Below are 18,801 nucleotides of genomic sequence, written 5' to 3'. Positions count from 1 at the left end.
TATATATATATATATATATATATATAATGTCAAATAAATTATAACCTCATATTTGATAAAACATGAAAATAAAATATTTGAAAGACTTTAAATATTAAATATTTTAATTTTTTTTATTTTTTAGTGATATTACATAAAGCATGACAGTTGGTTACTCCTCACAGATATCTGAAAGGTGCCTGAGAATGTAATTATTTACAAGTTCATCTTGATTATAAGAGAGATTAACAAATGTCCACACCTTTGTTTTATCACTAGAGCAATCAAATGAGAGACAGCCATCAATTGTAGAATGGTACTGGGCAATGACAGAAAAAAGGTGACAAACTTATTTAGCATTAGAAGCACACCACCTTCTATTACATACAGTTACAGACTGTAAGGAAGGAGGGTAAATATCTGTCTAGCTAGAACTGAAGAAAAAGACACTGGACCTTATACTGGGCCTTAAACAAGAACATAGCAAATTTCTGTTTACACAAATCCTTTCTTACATAAAATTAAATTCAAGGGACAATTATGCCAGAATGTATTTATGAAGGATTTATGAAGAATTTGATAAGATCGCTCATCATTTCAAAATACACACTCAGACAGAAACACATTGGGACTGTAAGCAACTAATATGCTCTTGTGCCCAGTGTCTAAATAATTGCTTTTCACCATGCACTATATAAGTTATATTATTTTTAATAATTACTAAAGGAATTATACTTTATTATTGTTATTATTATAACAAAAAAACTATAACTATACATGTATCATCTCATCTGTATCAAACAATAGTATGTTCCTGCACAACCGGAGACTGCAGTTTCAGGACCGCAGTTCTAGGACCCTATTCTTTTGTAACAGCGCCACCTACCGAATTGGATAATATACCGGAGGCTGCAGTTCCAGGACCGCATTTCTAGGACCCTGGTGGTTTAGTTTGTAGTAATGTTTGTACATGTTGTTAAAGATATTGAACCTCAGGAACATTTTTTTTTATTTCAATTGTGATTTTTGATTTATAAATGCATCAGATGTTAATTACAAAATGTGTAATACCTGCTTTGTTTGATACTCATTGTTTTAGCATATTAGTTAAGTATAAATCATCTTTCATAATTAAACTGGGCACATTGCTTGGTTGCACCACAATATGTGTTATTAGCCTGTCCTTTGGCAGTACTTTATATTAATCTGGTTGATGTTTGAAAGGCATGGTCAGCGGTTTGCAAGGGCCTTAATTAGGAATAACATTAACAATATTTTTTAACTATGCTGCAAATTATTTTATCTTTATCTTAAATGTATACATTTCCTCAAAATAACTGTTTTTGCACCATGGTTTGCCCATAGGGTGTACTCAACGGGAAGCCCTCTAAGTGGTCTCATAAGCTAACCTCTTCCCGAGTGCCTGTCTACCTCGACAGTGAGGAACAACTGTCCAGTTTGCCGATCTGAGAGGAGTGCTGCATAGGACACCAACATAACTGAGCTTCACAGATGAAGTGCAGAGGTATGCCGGACCATGTAATGTGTTTGTGTGTATACTGCTCCTGCACTTACAAAATCTACTGTATAAACTGCATGCTGGTGCATGCTCGTGTATGGACCAATGTATAATGGCTTGCTGTTCAGTAGTGCTATAATAGTATACTTAAATTAACTGTTTTTTCACAGGCCATCATATATGCCCTGGCTGTCCTACGGAATTTCTCATTGCAGGAGGCTGAGCAGGTCGGTGGCGCTGTTACAAAAGAATAGGGTCCTAGAACTGCGGTCCTGAAACCGCAGCCTCCGGTTGTGCAGGAACACCCTTCTCGTATCAAAATGCCCCATGTTTGTTTTCCTCCCCGTATCAGTAGACAGTCCCAATATACTGATATATTTAATTTATGTTCCCAATTAAATTGTCGGGATGAGTGGAGGCACAGAAATCTTGATAAGATAGACTTTACTTGGCGTAATAAAGATAGATCTATACAATCTAGAATTGACTTTTGGTTAACATCTGAGGAACTTGGGAATCAAATTCAGGAGACTGAAATAGTGCCTTCAGTCTTCAGTGACCATAGAATGATCCATTTAGTTATCAGCCTTGGTGATACAAGAACTCGAGGATCTAATTTCAATTACTGGAAATGAAATAATTCACTATTTGAACATGTTCAGTTTAAGGATAATGTTAAAAGTGTGATAAAGCGATGTTACAATAATGCTAAAATATCAGGCTTATATGGAACAAATTGGGAAATTATGAAATGTGAAATTAGAAAATGTGCAGTCTCAAGAAGTAAAGAAATAGCCAAAACCAAAAGAAACAAAGAAAATAGCTTAATTCAAAACATAATTGATATATATGACAAACAACTAGAAAGTGAACAAGATAAAAATCTTTTAATAAAGTTACAATTGGAATTAGAACAAATCTATGAATATAAAGCTAAGAGTGCGTTTATAAGGTCAAGGAGAAAGTGGTTAGAAAAAGGTGAATCGAATTCTAAATATTTTTTCAGTCTTGAAAGAAAAAATTGAGATTTTTCCTCTTTAAAGAAACTCAAGATTAACGATTCTCTTACAGTGGACCCAAAACTAATATCTAATTTTGTTGTTACATTTTATGAAAAGTTATATGCCCAAAATAATAATATAGGTAATGTTGCTTTTTTTCTAGATTCACTTAAAAAAAATGCAAAAACTATAGATCATCATTCTAAATACATATGTGATCAAGACATAACTCTTGAAGAAATTCATAAAAGCATTGAAAAGCTTAAAAATAATAAAGCACCAGGCAGCGATGGGCTGACCTGTGAATTTTATAAAGAGTTCAAAGAAGATATTTCAGAGTTTCTTTTATATGTCTTCAAAGAAATTTTGCAAAATGAAATAATGTTGGCCAACTATGCTACAGGGATTGATTACATCGATTCCTAAGCCAGGTAAAGACCTATTAAATATAGAAAATTGGAGATCTATAACTCTAATCAATAATGATACTAAATTACTTTCACATATATTTGCAAGTCGATTGAAGTTAGTTTTAAATGAAATTATAGATGATTGTCAATCTGGCTTCTTACGTGGTAGATATATTGGCAATAATATTCGATTAATATTAGATCTGATTGACTACAATTTTCTTTTAAATGACGATAGTTACATTTTTTTTTATACATTATTATAAAGCATTCGATACTGTAAACCACAATTTTTTATTTGAAGTTCTTGATTTCTTTGGTTTTGCCAACAACTTTATCCGTGCAGTTCGAACATTATATAAGGATTGTAATAGCTCTGTTAAACTACCCTTCGGGACCACTCCTAGATTTAATATAGTTAATATAGGTAGAGGTGTTAAACAAGGAGATCCATTATCTCCTCTGTTATTTTTATTGGTCATGCAAGTATTGTATCTTCATATTAAAATCAATCCATTTCAAGGTATCCAGTTGGCCAATAATATGATTAAATGTTCCCAGTTAACAGATGATACGGCAATTTTCTAAAAGAAATAAAATAATTAAAAGTGGCTCTTGAGTGTCTTCATGAAATCTATTTAGTATCAGGGTTAGTTACAAATATTAAAAAATGTGAATTGTTTGCTTTAAAAGAAAGACCCAGTAACTTGTCTGAATTTTGTGGCATTCCAATAAAAGATTATATTACTTATTTAGGAATTACGACATGCAAAGATCAAAAAGAAAGAATAAATCTTAATTATATCCCAATAATGAACAAAATTCAAAAGAAATTGAATATTTGGCTGATGAGAGACCTTTCTTTAAACGGGAGAGTTTTATTATCAAAATCTGAAGGTTTATCCAGACTAGTTTACACCGCAATGGCTATAGATATTCCAAAAAGTATCATTAATGAGATAAATAAATGTATATATAATTTTATTTGGAAAAATAAACATCATTATTTGAATAAAAAAATACTTTGTAATCCACTTAATCAAGGTGGGCTAAATGTACTTGATTTTGAAATATCTAACACTATTTTTAAAATTAAGTGGATACAAAATTATATCCGTTCAAAAGATAAGCTATGGTATTATATCCCTAATATTATTTTTGAAAAAGTAGGTGGTATTGAATTTCTTCTTAATTGTAATTTTACTATTAGCAAGCTTCCCATAAAACTTTCCAATTTTCACAAACAGGCATTGTTATCATGGATTATTATATACAAACACAATTTTTCCCCTCACAAATGCTTAATCTGGAATAATAAATACATTACACACCAAAATAAATCTTTTTTTTTAGTTAATTGGTTTAATTTCAGAATAGAAATAGGTCACTACTTGTATACGTTAAAAGAAACAAGAAATAACAAAGCAAAAAAAAATAAATTACTTTAAAGCCTTAAATCTATTCTTTGAATAATTTGTAATGATTTGTACTTGTTTACAGACGTGAGATTTTTTTTTTATTGCTTTTCTTATTTAATTTTTATTTATTTATTTATTTTAAGTATTTGTTTTCATTCAGTTTAAATGTTATTGCCCTTATATGTTCTTTGTTCTAAAAATTGCAAAAAAAAAAAAAAAAATGCCCCATGTTTTCTTGAGTGCAATTGCTGAATCCTCCAGTCCTCCGGGTGTCACTGAAGAGACAACCGCTACTTTTGTGTGTTTAGACTCAACCCACGAAAAAGAAGCAGCTGTTACTAGCAAAGTTTGGGTTGAAGTTTTTCGCCGGCGAGTAAATAATAAATTTAAACAGCTTTACTAACTTTGTATGCCTTGGAAGTGATCTAAGGATCATGGCAGACAGATCTATAAATAACTGACGAAGATCAAGACTAATGGACAGTAAGTAGAGGATTCTTCCTTTGTAATTTTGCGCTATTGTTGGTCTTGATAACGGGATGTTCGACTCTTTAAATTTTCAGGCAGACTCGTAAAATTAGCAGTAGACATTTTGCCTCAAAACAAAACAACTGTTATTTTTAATGACATACGAGGTTTTAAACTCGCATTCTATTATTGTATCACACTTAAAATTATGTGTCGCGTGTAACGAGCTCCTTTACAATACGCAAGCTGTAGATTGTTTTGGGGTGGATGCGAACATTCTGTTGTTAGGAACAAGCGGAAGAGCGTGTCAGTCACATGCTTCCTCAGGGCAATTACTCTGTCACACTCGGCATTTATTCTACATGTGAACCTGAATCTGCCTCATAAAATAAAGTTTTACAATCTGTGAACTTTTCAGTAATAAATAAATTAAATAAACAACAGCTGTTATGAACAGCAATCATAAAAATTGATAAAAACAAAAAGTTAATTGTTGCATAATTGTCTTTATAAAACACTTTCCCTTGTACTTATACAATTTTGTAGACCAATCACTTTGAATCTTTAGTAATACTTACAGTTGGGACGAAGTGATTTAGAGAGAAAAAGGTAAAATTCATTACTGTGTATTGTAAAGGAATGTTATAGGGCAGTCAATGCACTATACTGCATTATGAAAATATAGAGGACAGTAACTAGACTAAGATGTTCATTAACTTCACAGTGGTTGCCAGTTAACAAACAGCAAGTATCCGAGGGCGTGTAGCAATGGGGACAGAGTTCACAATTGATGACGCGTTCGTCCTGGAGGAGGAGGAGGAGGAAGATGTGGTGCCTGGAGAGGATGAGGGGGAATGGAAGGGGAGAGAGAAGGATGGCGGGGGAGAGATGATGTTTGGACCTCTTTCTTTTGCTAAAACACAAACTTCTGGACCCACTGGCACTCCTGAACACAGTAATCTGAAATATCAGGTCAGGTGGTTACATGAGTGTTGCTTTCTTTTAGAGAGTCTTTTACAGGCAAATATGACTAACTTTAGTTTGTGTTCACCCACAGAACCTGGAAAATGAAGATGCTTTAGGTGGCACTGTGAACTCTTCTTTCAATAACTTCTTCAAAATCAGGTTTGAAAATTCTCATTAAGCAAGGAAATTAATTGAACATTGAATGAAATAATTTGAGCAGCATAGTACAAAATGAAGGATGGGTTGCACCAATAAGGGTTTCATTAAAGGGTTATTATTATTTATAATAATAATATTTACTCACCCCCGAGGCATCCTAGGTGTATATGACTTTCTTCTTTCAGACGAATCCAAGCTGTTTAATGGCAGTCAGCAGGTGTTGCAGTTCATCAGACCAAAAGAACTGAAATAAAGCACATCCATCCATAATAAAAAGTGCCTCACACGGCTGCGGGGGGTGAACAAAGGCCTCCTGTAGCGAATCAATGCGTTTTTGTAAGAAAAATTACCATATTTAAAACATAATAATCAATTCAATCTAGCTTGCGCTCACTGTTGTACACGGAAGCAGCTCCGGGCGGATGATGTAGGACTGCCATTAAACAGCTTGGAAGATCAAAGACAATTTTTAATATAACTCCGATTGGATTCATCTGAAAGAAGAAAGTCATATACACCTAGGATGCCTCGGGGGTGAGTAAATAATGGGCTAATTTTCATTTTTGGGTGAACTAACCCTTTAAGCAGAGTTTAAAAGTCGTCCTGAGTTTAAAGTTAACTCCCATTTTGGTTATTGGGGTTTTAATTTAATTCAAGCTGTGTTGCAGCACTTAATGTTATAACAAATCAGAATTTAAAATCTCCACCTGAGATTTAAAACCTTCAGATGCAATTAACAGCAATTGTCATTGATGATGAGTTTGTCAGTGTAATGTACATTTCCTACTGTCATTATTATTATGATTAGTTGTTATTATTGTTGACAGATTGAACAAGCAGAGTAAGAAATAGTCTGTGAAGCTGATATGGCAAAAAAACTTACTGCTAATGGAAACATGCGAACAATTACTCCCCCAGACCCCAACTTTAGAAGTTTAAACTACAAGTTTATCCTAATTAATCATTAGCAAAAATGCCAGTTTTGATCTGTGTAGCTGCTGTGGTAAAACTCTAATTGTCATTCACTGTAGTTGTTAGAAATGGCAGATTTTAAATGGCATCTTATAGAACGTTTTGTTTCTTTTTACACTTAAGGTAATTCTAAATTCTTAGTCCAGCATCTTAATTTGCTGCACATTGTTCATGAGAGAATAACAAGTGACCAACTGCTAAATAAACAAGTAATTAAATAGCCAACTTAAAGAAATAAAATATTTATCTTCACATTTGATGTACAAGTAGGCCTACTTGTCAAAGCCTGATGTCAAGCCCGTGTCTGTCTTGTGTTCCAGTGATCCTGCTACTCTGTCCTACTGCAGCTCTCAGTGGTCATTCAGCACGCTCAGCTCAGTCACACAGCTGTCTGCTCACTGCTGCGGGTAACCCCCCCCCCCCGTTTATATATTTCTGGATGAGATTTTAAGCTGATATTAACCAAAATCACTCTGGTTGGGTCAATTAAAATAGTTTATGATATTCTTTTCCTTTCCTTGTGCTTTGTTCTGTGTGGATTGTTCCCAGGTGGACGTCTCACCCGCTGGTGAAGAAGAACAGACGAGTTGTTCTTGCCTCATTCCTCCTCTTAATCACTGGAGTTGGTAAGACTATCATACCTTTTGTGATGTTTTTTGATCATAACAAGTACTACTGATCTCAGGAGGAAGGTGTCTGGGAACTGCTGTTTCTGTTTGACTTGTAAAGTGCTGTCTTTGTTTACCTTGCTGTCAACTCTTGAGCATAGATGGTAAATTCAAATGCAATTGTCTGCTGTTAAGCTATTGTATTATCTCTCCCCTACCTATCTCCCCCTCCCTGTTCCTCCTTCCTATCAGCTTTGATTTTTACAGGCATTGTCATACAGTTAAACCCTCATGCAGGTAAGATCTGTCACATTGGCTGTAAATAACTATGAAACATGAGCATGATTGCTTTAGAACACAAACTTGTTCAGCTAATTATAAGTGGAGCATATCACCTAATAAATCAGTGCTCTGCATGCCTTAAAAACAAAGACCACCTTCAGACATAATCTAAATCAACAGTTGGTTTTATGCTAATTTTGTCCTGTATAATTATGTAAACCATGTATTTATGCCTTTTTTAGGTGTTTCAAGTGCAATTTTCGTTGTTCCTGGATTTCTTCTCTTCATTCCCGGTGGTAAGATCTAATGTGTTCTTAATATACAAGTCAGGTTTGCCATTGTAAATATCAGTAGTGGATTTTGGACCTTGGATAATATAGTTTTATGAATTGTGAACTTATCTGTGCAGTCAAGAGAAGTTGTTCATGCAGAGGAAGAACAAGACTTGAACAGGCGGCATTGCTTAAAGAAAAATGCTAGAGAAAAACAACGAAACTCTTGCTCTTCCCTTTTTTGTTTCAGTCTATCACGTGATCTATATAAGCTGTGCAGTTCGGGGACGAAGAGGATTCAAGTTCTTTTATTTGCCGTACTTTGAGAAGTAAACCGTTTTTCTTCACATCATCCAGACTGGTGGTATTGATTGCCCACCATTTCAAAGTGGATGACATACTTTTACAACCTCAGTTACTAGTGGTTTTCTAAACACTTTCTTCATTTTGGTAAAAGCCAGTCTGTACACAGGTCTAAGTATAACCTCTACAGAAAAAAAAAACTGTGATTTATTATTATAATTTTTTTTTTTTAGAGTATCAAGTGCAACAATATACAATCTTACTTCAAAAGAAGGCACAGACTGTAATAAAACCTCACCCAAAAATGAAAATTTGCTGAAAATGAACTTGCTCTCAGGCCACCCAAGATGGAGCAGATTTGGAGAAATTTAGCATTACATCACTTGCTCACCAGTCTATCAATTAATGTCTTGTAATGTGAAAATCGATGTTTGTTCTAAACAAATCCATTAAGGTGTTTTCATTTCAAACGGTCGTTTCTGGGCAAAATATGAGTCCATAATCTCCTGTTGTCCTCTCACATCAAAATCCACCGACATATTTGTTTAGAACTGGTTTTGCTTGTAAGTGGTGCTTGATCTGTGCACATTTCTCTCCTGATTCAGTTTTTAACTTAACAGTTGTTTCCGGCTAAAATACGAGTCATCTATCTATAATATTGCTTTCACCAGTGAAGTAGTCTCATCTGAATCAGGTGAGAAATATGTACAGATCAAGCACTGACAAGTGAAAACGGTCAAAAAAAGATTTTGACGTGAGAGGAAAGCAGGGGATGGACTTTTTCAATGGAGGAAGTGTTAGTATGGATTATAGAATTGTATTTTGCCAGAAACGACGGTTTGAAGTGAAAACGCCTTGTTTATGGATTTGTTTATTACAAACATGCAGCTTTTCACCTCTGAAGATGTTAATTGATGGACTGTAGTCATGTGGATTCTTGTGATGTTTTTATCAGCTGTTTGGACTCTGATTCCGACAGCACCCATTCACCACAGAGGATCCATTGGTGAGCAAGTCATGTAATCCTAAATTTCTCCAAATTTGTTCAGATGAAGACACAAACTCGTCTACATCTTGGTTGGCTTGAGGGGAGAACGCTTTCTTTTTCATTTTTGGGTGAACTATTGCTTTTAAACATCTGTGTATAATATAGAATTGAAGTCACATCTAATTGAGATGTTTTATATTAGCAGTGCAACAGTGTTAAGTTATCAATTCAGTGAAACATAATTGGAATTGAGCATGAAACATTATAATAAGCTTGTTATAGATGTACACATTTTTGTTATGAATATAGCGCCATTAACAACATGAAATTGTACACCACTAGCTTTGTATAAAACAAATGAAATTTATAGATGAAACAAATGACGTGAAGAATGAAAATCACAATTGGTGAAAACCAAGAATACAATTTATTATTTAGACCACTGCATACACAGAGTCTGAGTTGTAAAACATTGACTTCTCATCCCTCTATTGTAAAATCAAGGTTAGATGCAGCAACAAAAGTGATTTGCTTTTCTACTCCACATTCATCTTTTTAACTAGTACCACTACTAACACTTTGAACCACTGTTTTAATGTACATTATACAACAAATGAGTGTTGAAAAGATTTTGTATTGTGTAATTTTTTAATCACTGACACTACAATAAACCTGTTTTTATATTTGCTTTTTAATCTCCATACTGTATTTGTTCATTATGTAAATTAGTGACTGTTGTATAAAAATACTTTATACAAAAACAATAGCAAAATCTCGTTACCTTAAAATAAGAGTGATTCAGAACACAAATGAGAACGGTTTGACAAGTTAATACACAACTCTGAGTGTCTCTATTCAAGTATTTATAGCCCTACTAACATGGGAGAGCTGAACCTCAAGTAAAACTTAAAGTTTCCAGACAGACAGTTCAATAATTCTGTTGGTCTGGAGTGACAAAAATGTCAAATGTCATGACAATTTCATATATGAATGTACTGAAACCTTAATCATATCTTTCAAAAACTGTGATTTCAATATTGCTACAGTACCCTGTAGAAAGACGCATACAAATTCCCCTTAAAAATTCCCCAGTAACTGTTCTATTTCGTTCTTTATTGTTTTATTATATATACGGTCAACATGTATGAAATGTCACTCCAATGCTAAATTAATACAAGCATATTCTCCCAATGCTGCATCATTACTAGCTTACACTGACAACTTCTGTGATCAAGTGTCACATCCGTGAGGTAGTTCTACAAGTTACAAATTTAATGCAGTTATGAGAATGAGGTAGTGTGCTGCAAACTATTTCAGAAATATAATGATATGTAATATAACGGATTCAGATAGCTTGGAACTCTGTTTGGTTTTAAAAGCTGAACACGAACACAGGATAATATTTGAGGGAAATCTTACACCTGAGAGTACTTGATTAATGTTGAAGTATGGGTGTATATGTATCATTTGAATAGCAGCGGGTTGTACATTTCAAGTGTCTTCATTGTAGTGTTTTGTGTTTTGCAACAGAGAGGTCCACAGCTTTAGCTATCACACTTGCCTGAGAAGCCAGGCTGCTGGTGAGATCTGGTGAGGGGGCAGGACTTGAGGGTCGCATGTCTGTGACGTTTTGGAAACTAAACAGGCAGGGAAACCATGGAGGAGTGTTGTAAGCAATTAGGGGTGAGTCCTCTCTGCAGCTGGTCACTTTGAAATTGATTTTTGTTGATGTGAAAAATGTGTTTGGTGAGGATTGAGCTGATGATGGGATCCTTAACACAGAACTACATGATGATCTTTGTGAAGCTTTTAAGGACAAGTCCCGGGGAAGCTGAAGGGGGAAGTTAATAACACTCTTAGCATAATCAAAAAAAATTTAATAAAAATAAAAATCCCAAATTGGCTGTGGCTTGAAAATGAAATGTCTATGTACACTACTGTTCAATGGTTTGGGGTCAGTACAATTTTTTTTAATGTTTCTAATGTTATGCTCATCAACACTGAATTTATTTTAACAAAAAATACAGTAAAAACAATAACATTGTGAAATATTAGTACAATTTAAAATAACTGTCTTTTTTATATATATTATAAAATGTAATTTATTTATGTGATGGCAAAGCTGAACTTTCATCAGCCATTACACATGATGATTTAGAAATCATTCTAATATGCTGATTTGGTTCTCAAGAATCAATTATTATTGTCAATGTTGAAAACAATCGTGCTGCTTCATATTTTTGTGGAAACTGTGATACATGTTATTCAGGATTCTTTTTAAATAGAAAGTGCCTATATGGTCACTTATGATCAATTTAATGCATCCTTGCTAAATTAAAGTATTCATGTTTGGTCTCACTTTAGTCTGGGGACCAATTCTCACTATTAACTATGACTTTTGCTCAAACTCCTAATTTGCTGCTTATTAATAGTCATAATGGTTGTTGTTTAGGTATGGGGTATGATTAAAGGATCTAAAATATGGTCATGCAGAATAAGGCATTAATATGTGCTTTAGAAGTACTAATAAACAGCCTATATTCTAGTAATATGCATGCTACTAAGCAACTAGTTTGTCTTTAAAGTGCTACCTCATGATTTTTTAAAAAACAATCATAGTGACACCAAACTTTAAAATTGTAGTGTATTTGCTGTAACTGACTGTTACCAAGAACACAATTTCATAAGATATAAGAGCCTAAATTGTATATAAAAATATGAAAAGGAAGATATCCTTTCTTGGAATTTTTTTTACCCATTTACATTCATACCTGTGCTAAGTCTTCCTCGCTGTTTGTGCTCTCTGTGTCACTCTCTGTTGAGGCAAAATAGAGAATAGAATTCATAATTATATCCAGCTGTGTTTGTGGCCAACAATAACATAATTCAGTAATAGTAGCAGTAATATGTAGTTTATTATTCCAGTGGTAAATACAACACAAAGACAGTAGAGTTGAATGCAAAAAAAAAAAACCCTACCACTGTAGGATGAAACATGGGAGTCCTGGAGAGGCAGACACATATCAGTGGAGCTAAACGCAGGTTCTTCATTCTCCGTTGCCACCTCAACAACTGCACACACATCAGGTAATTCAGCTACAGCCATCTCCCTCTCAGATGACATGGGCACAGGGAAGCTCTCCTGCTCTGTGTTGATGAATAAGCATGTATGATTTAGAGACTTCATCTTTAACATTTCTACTAAAATACATTTTAATCATTTGCGCTAATGTATGTTAGATGTAGTATTATTAAAGTCCTTCAGTGCATACCAATCGATATGCAGTAAATTACTGAAAAAGTATTTTGATACGTAAAGGGATAGTTCACCCAAAAATTCTGTCATTTAGTAATCCTCCAGTTGTTTCAAACCTGTATGAGTTTGTTTCTACTACTGAACATAAAAGAAGATATTTTGAAGAATGTGAATAACCAAACAGTTGTTGGTGCCTACTAACTTCCTTAGTACGGAAAAAATTACTGTGGAAGTCAATTGGGACCAGAAACTGTTTGGTTACCAAGATACGTTAAAATATATTTTTTTCTTCTTTTACAAGAAACACATACAGGTTTGTAAAAAATTTGAGGGTGAGTAAATGATGACAATTTTTATTTTTGGGTAAACTATCCCTTTAAGCCACCCTTAAAGGGATAGTTCACCCAAAAATGAACATTTGATGTTTATCTGCTTACCCCCAGGGCATCCAAGATGCTTCCCGGCGCTTGCGTAAACTACGCCAGAGCGCGTACACACCTCACGCACCGGATGCCGTGCGCACGCTCAAGACAGTTGGACATAGTGGTGTATTAGAGGTAAAAAATTATATAAATACTGTTCGGTTTCTCGCACAAACCGATCGTTTCGTGTCTTAGGACATCATGTGTCGTCACGAGCCGCAGGGTTTAATTTGGATTTGTCTGTGCATGTTTTTTTTACGCTCATAGATTTTGTTACCATTGCCATGCATTATACGACTGATAGACTGCAACGGTTAAAGTTAAAAATCATAATTTGTGTTCTACTGAAGAAACAAAGTCACCTACATCTTGGATGCCCTGGGGGTAAGCAGATAAACATCAAATGTTCATTTTTGGGTTAACTATCCCTTTAAGTAAAATGTATGAATAATGAATGTGATAAAATGTCAAACCATTTGGCATTTACATTAAAGATATCTGTTTTAGCAAAACATTTCAGAAAAAGAAGTTTGCTTTTACATGAAAACATAACACTGAGACCAGATGATTAAAAATTGGTTAAAAGTTAGTTATAAATAAAAATTAGTTCTGAGTTTTAACATGATTTGTTTTTGAATACCACTTTTTTATTCAAACATTCATTGCAATAAGGGATTGTGTGCATGTTTTGGTTATTTACCAGCAAATAGCACAGTGCTGTCCGGTGTAGTTTCTTCCATTAAGTTCTCTTCACTTTGTTCTTTTGTAATTTTATATTTTCTGGGAGTGCCAGCTTTCCGTTTCTGAAAAACCCTCTAAGGAATCAAACATAGGTGTGAGATTATTTGCGGTACTTAGAAATGTGCACTGTTGTTTGAGTGTACAGTCATGCATCCTACTTTTGCTCTTTGCTCCAGGTCCATCTTTTTCTTCCCTGAAAAGACAATATGCATTCTAATGTCATCGTTAGAATTTCTACACCAAAACAAAACTATGTACACCTACATTAATGATATGTACATGAGCAAAAATGCTATGGAATGACATGGGATTTTATCTAAATAGTAGGGATGCACGATATATCGGCCACCATATCGGTATCGGCCGATAAATGCTCATTTTTTCTGTTATCGGTATCGGCCCGATAAAATATCGGCCGATATCTTAAAGCCGATAAATAATGCATTATTTCCTTCAGAGAGACCTTTTTTGTAATCAGGCTCTCAAAAAGTATATAAAAATTTGGATATAGATTTATCGGCCAACATATCGGTTATCGGCTTTCAAAAATAAAGAATTATCGGTATCGGCCAAAATGTTCATATCGGTGCATCCCTACTAAATAGTATTGTGTTTCATTAATGAAATTACCTTTCTTAACAACTTTTTCATATGAGGAAAGCATTCTGTACATTCTGAAGGCATTGTTTCCTTTCTTCATGCTTTTATCTTTCACTTCCTCAATGTCTGGTAGAGAATTCATAGCACAGCGGAAATTTGCTTTCCATGTCTTAGGGTCTGATTTGTCAATACCTGGGCGATACTTTCCTGTATGAAATATAATTGGGTAACAACTGAATCAAAATCTCGTACAACAAAATGGAGTCACAAACCAGTTGAACCAACACAATAATCACCCTAGAAATGTGTTCAAAGCTGTATGTAAAAGAGGAATAAACTCTAATGCATAGAGGACATATTGCAGAAATTACCATTTTCACTTTTAAATCAGTCACCTTAAAGCCTCATTCTTTATACAAGAGAGAATGGGCAACAGCTCTGTCAACAGCTACCTGTGTGAATGGCCCAGTTCATAAATAAAGGTGCATCCTTTTCCAAATCCCATCCATGTCTGGCTGCATGCATCCACGGTATCTGAAATATCTTTTTCTCCTGTTAATGGAAACATTTGGATAGTGTACTATTACCCAATTCAAGTTCAGTGAGTTGAGTAATATGTCAAGCACGCTCAAATTTAAAAGATAATTTTCAAAGTTATTGGTAAAGACACAAACTACCACACAAATTACATGTTCAAACTTAACTTGTACAGATATAAAGTTCTTTACCATTGAGCCGTGCACATGACATGCAAATTAAGAACTCGTTCCCATGGCTTATTCATTCGTTCCCTTGTTTAGTAAATCATGGCCAGATGAGGGAATGAATTAGTACAACATGGCCATGATAATATACATTTAGTATGATATGTATGTACAGTATATATCTCTGGAATATGTGATTCTGATTGGTCAGTCGCAACATTCCGAGATGTGTTATTCCACGATAACAACCAGAACACATTGCTCATCTGAGTATTTGAGGCCGTTCATATATGAACGTGGTTTTGCGCAGCTTGTCAGTGAACAAAGGCTCTGTGTAGTAAATGCTGCTCCATGTGAAAGCACGCACGTGATGGAGATTTACCGCTGATTACAGAACCACTTTATTTTTTTTTTTTTTCACAGCATTTTATGTGCAGGGCTCTTCTTAAATACTCTACTTAAAATAAATGAATTAGAATTTGATGGCAGATTTCTACCCTTACCTCATTGAGCCAGTGAAGACCTTGAATTTGCCCACTCTCAATCTGTTGCTCCAACCAGGGGCGCATTCTCATTCTGTCCACTGGCATCTTGACACTGAATAGAATCGAATACAGGGAGGATTTAAATGTACTGGACATTCAGTCTAGCATAGAAAACTCATTATGTGGTAAATGGCAAAACTGAGCAATTGATGGAGAAGGGCTTTGGTTAGAGTGATGAACAAGAAGCTGATGGTCACTCTAGCACCATGATCATATGTGGAGATAGGAGAAATTTACAGAAGGACAAACATCACTGCAGCACTCCACCGATCTGTGCTTTATGGCTGTGCCCAAACTCAATCCTCTCCTCAGTGAAGACACATGAAAACACACTTGGAATTTGCAAAACAGCACCTAAAGGACCCTCAGACTCTAAGAAACAAGATTCTCTGGTCTGATGAACCTCAATTCTAAGCATCATGTTTGAAGAAAACCAGCTCTGCTCATCACCTGCAGAGTACCATCCCAAAAGTAAAGTGTGCTGGTGTGGGGGTGTTTTTCAGCGGCAGGGACTGAGGGACTCAACAGAGTAGAAGAAAAGCTCAATGCACCAAAACGTGAAAAAGTGCACCTGCCCCCATCCAACCTGACAGAGCTTGAGAGGTGAAGAGGCGAGGAATAGAATGGCAGATAATAGCCAAATGATGATGAGAAAAGCTTGTTGCCTCAAACAAAAAAGACTTGAGACTGTAATGGTGCTTCAGCTAAATATTTAGTTAAGGATATGAATACTTATGCAATGTACTTATTTCAGTTTTTTTTTTAAATAAATTTACGAAGTTGTGACAATTCTGTTTTTGCTTTGTTAATATGGTGTATGGAGTGTAGATTGATGTGGAAAAAAGTAATTTCAAGCAGTTTAACATAAGGCAGCAATATAACAAAATGTGGAAAAAATGAAGGGGTATGAATACTTTCGCAAGGCACTGTATATAGATCAGTGTATAGAACTCATTATAATCAGTGATGCTGTTTACACTGGATGCGGCGTGACACGACAAATCCCCGACAGTAAACTGCTGCCGCGTTCTATTTATGACGTGCTGACACAAATTTCAAATGATTTTCAATGGTCGCTTTGTCGTGTCCAGTGTAGACAGACTTTAGCTGATGCGGCACGGCGCGACACGACAACTGTTGCGTCCAGTGTAGACACAGTGTAACGGTTGCCTGTTACATTACAGTACATCAAATTTTACTTACCACATAAAAAGAGTAAGGAGAGATGACTGAGGACGATGGCGAATGATTTGCAGATCCTCAATACCACTGACAAACATATAAAATGTGTGGCAAGTACTGCCGCTCCACAGTATAAACAGAGTACGTGCGATCGTGAATCTCGAAAGTGAAACTAAAAGCGATCGTGCATTCAAAAAGCACATGTTTGAGGAAGTCCCCATCGTCATCAAGAACTCTCATCTCATAAATGTGCTCCTGTTGGATCTGCAAGAGAAGAGTACGGTGGCTGACAAGCACGAGCTGCTCAATCTGTCAAGCAGGTCAGAATCACCCCTGCCCTGACCTCTGTGTCCAAAAGATTTGTCATTCGCTGATTCATCTCGTCAATCTGTGTCTTTTCAGCCTCTCTTCCTCGGCTCTGTTTTGCCCAGGAAGTTGACCGAGGAAATGCAATACACGCTGACAAGCCCTGACGGCACAGTTTAATCTTGACTCTCCAAATAGGTCTCGCGTGTTGCCTGAACCAAACCGTTATAATACCAGCCTTCTGGGAGCAGAGAAATGCTGCAAACAGTGATTTTTATTCCATTTGAATTCAGTTGCTTTCAGGCAAATACAAATACAAACATCACACCTCAGATTTAGATATGTCTTTTTAGAGTTAGGGGGTGTGCCCGAATCGTGAATCCTTATAAGGGAAAACACGATTCCTAACACCGTGTCTACCCCGGACGCGAGCGGCGCGACAATGTACTATAGAACCACTGATCTATAATAGAGATTTATTATATATAGATCAGTCTATAGAACTCATTATAATCAGTGATGCTGTTTACACTGGATGCGGCGTGACACGACAAATCCCCGACAGTAAACTGCTGCCGCGTTCTATTTATGACGTGCTGACACAAATTTCAAATGATTTTCAATGGTCGCTTTGTCGTGTCCAGTGTAGACAGACTTTAGCTGATGCGGCACGGCGCGACACGACAACTGTTGCGTCCAGTGTAGACACAGTGTAACGGTTGCCTGTTACATTACAGTACATCAAATTTTACTTACCACATAAAAAGAGTAAGGAGAGATGACTGAGGACGATGGCGAATGATTTGCAGATCCTCAATACCACTGACAAACATATAAAATGTGTGGCAAGTACTGCCGCTCCACAGTATAAACAGAGTACGTGCGATCGTGAATCTCGAAAGTGAAACTAAAAGCGATCGTGCATTCAAAAAGCACGATGCCAGTTTCGTATAGGATTAGATCTCTGCCACAATTCTGCGCACGAAAGATCATATTTTGAGCGCACAAAAGTGCATGTTGCACACGCGCAATCTGAGTTTTGTGGAGAAAATGTTAGTTTCGCAAGAAAAAAGTATTTAGAGTGCACTAAAATAAATTTTGCATTTAAAATACGTTTTTGGATGTGTGCAGTCCTTCTCTTTTGCGCGTGCAACGTTTCACTAGCTTGCTCACCTGATGCCTGCCCTCAATGCTCTCTAAATGCCGACGGCTGACTTGCTCAACACAACCCAGTGTTAAAAAAATGCCATAATTCCGGCCAATCAGAGACGAGGCTGCTAACTAGTGTTAATATTGTATTTAATCACTTATAACCTATATATTATTGTTCATGAAGGCTGGAAGTGAAAAACGCCTTATATTCAGATGTGCATAATTGTTAAGCAGGTTATCTTCTACAGATAAAATATCGAGATGGACTAAAAATGAACTCCCAAAACTTACTGCCAGATTCTGGAAGATAAATTCTTCAAACAATGGTACAAGAGGATGTCATGCTGGTTAGGTCATAAGGTGAACTAGGAAAAAGGGTCTTGAAAGTAATTTCGTTCCCACTCTTGGGCACTACTTTTTCAATGCATTTTTGCATAGACAACACCCTTTTGGACTTTAGGTTAAAAGTTCTCTGCAAAATATCCTGCAGTTTTTTGTCACAATCCATAAATGTATATAATTGTGAATTGAAAAAAAAAAAAAAAATA

General features: G+C 35.6%; 2 protein-coding genes across 4 annotated transcripts in view; one reads left to right on the top strand and one right to left on the bottom strand.

Annotated features, from left to right (window-relative positions):
- The window catches only part of LOC107684976 (transmembrane protein 134-like), a 12,119-nt gene extending 3,518 nt beyond the window's left edge, over window positions 1–8,601 (top strand). The window contains exons 3-10 of one of the 3 annotated variants that reach the window (XM_016481371.1): window positions 4,636–4,810; window positions 5,520–5,767; window positions 5,853–5,920; window positions 7,213–7,299; window positions 7,442–7,518; window positions 7,753–7,797; window positions 8,025–8,078; window positions 8,305–8,601. In XM_016481371.1, the coding sequence (XP_016336857.1) occupies window positions 5,564–5,767; window positions 5,853–5,920; window positions 7,213–7,299; window positions 7,442–7,518; window positions 7,753–7,797; window positions 8,025–8,078; window positions 8,305–8,387 (618 nt within the window). In that variant the 5' untranslated portion in view covers window positions 4,636–4,810; window positions 5,520–5,563 and the 3' untranslated portion in view covers window positions 8,388–8,601. Of the gene's footprint in view, window positions 1–4,612; window positions 4,811–5,519; window positions 5,768–5,852; window positions 5,921–7,212; window positions 7,300–7,441; window positions 7,519–7,752; window positions 7,798–8,024; window positions 8,079–8,304 lie in introns of those variants that run through there. The other 2 variants (XM_016481373.1, XM_016481374.1) reach the window with 2 other exon arrangements.
- Window positions 8,602–9,459: 858 nt separating this feature from the next.
- The window catches only part of LOC107684969 (interferon regulatory factor 2-like), a 12,946-nt gene continuing 3,604 nt past the window's right edge, over window positions 9,460–18,801 (bottom strand). Inside the window, exons 2-9 of the mRNA XM_016481361.1 lie at window positions 15,572–15,665; window positions 14,817–14,916; window positions 14,395–14,571; window positions 13,923–13,957; window positions 13,724–13,838; window positions 12,325–12,492; window positions 12,117–12,160; window positions 9,460–11,176 (exon numbers count right to left, since the gene is read on the bottom strand). Coding sequence (XP_016336847.1) covers window positions 10,847–11,176; window positions 12,117–12,160; window positions 12,325–12,492; window positions 13,724–13,838; window positions 13,923–13,957; window positions 14,395–14,571; window positions 14,817–14,916; window positions 15,572–15,658 — 1,056 coding nt within the window. The 5' untranslated portion in view covers window positions 15,659–15,665 and the 3' untranslated portion in view covers window positions 9,460–10,846. The remainder of the gene's footprint in view (window positions 11,177–12,116; window positions 12,161–12,324; window positions 12,493–13,723; window positions 13,839–13,922; window positions 13,958–14,394; window positions 14,572–14,816; window positions 14,917–15,571; window positions 15,666–18,801) is intronic.

Source organism: Sinocyclocheilus anshuiensis, unplaced genomic scaffold (genome assembly GCF_001515605.1).
Source record: "Sinocyclocheilus anshuiensis isolate Anshui unplaced genomic scaffold, SAMN03320099.WGS_v1.1 scaffold685, whole genome shotgun sequence".
In the NCBI taxonomy this organism is placed as follows: domain Eukaryota; kingdom Metazoa; phylum Chordata; class Actinopteri; order Cypriniformes; family Cyprinidae; genus Sinocyclocheilus; species Sinocyclocheilus anshuiensis.
Note: the sequence above shows the minus strand (reverse complement) of the source record. Positions and strands in the feature narration are given on the sequence as shown.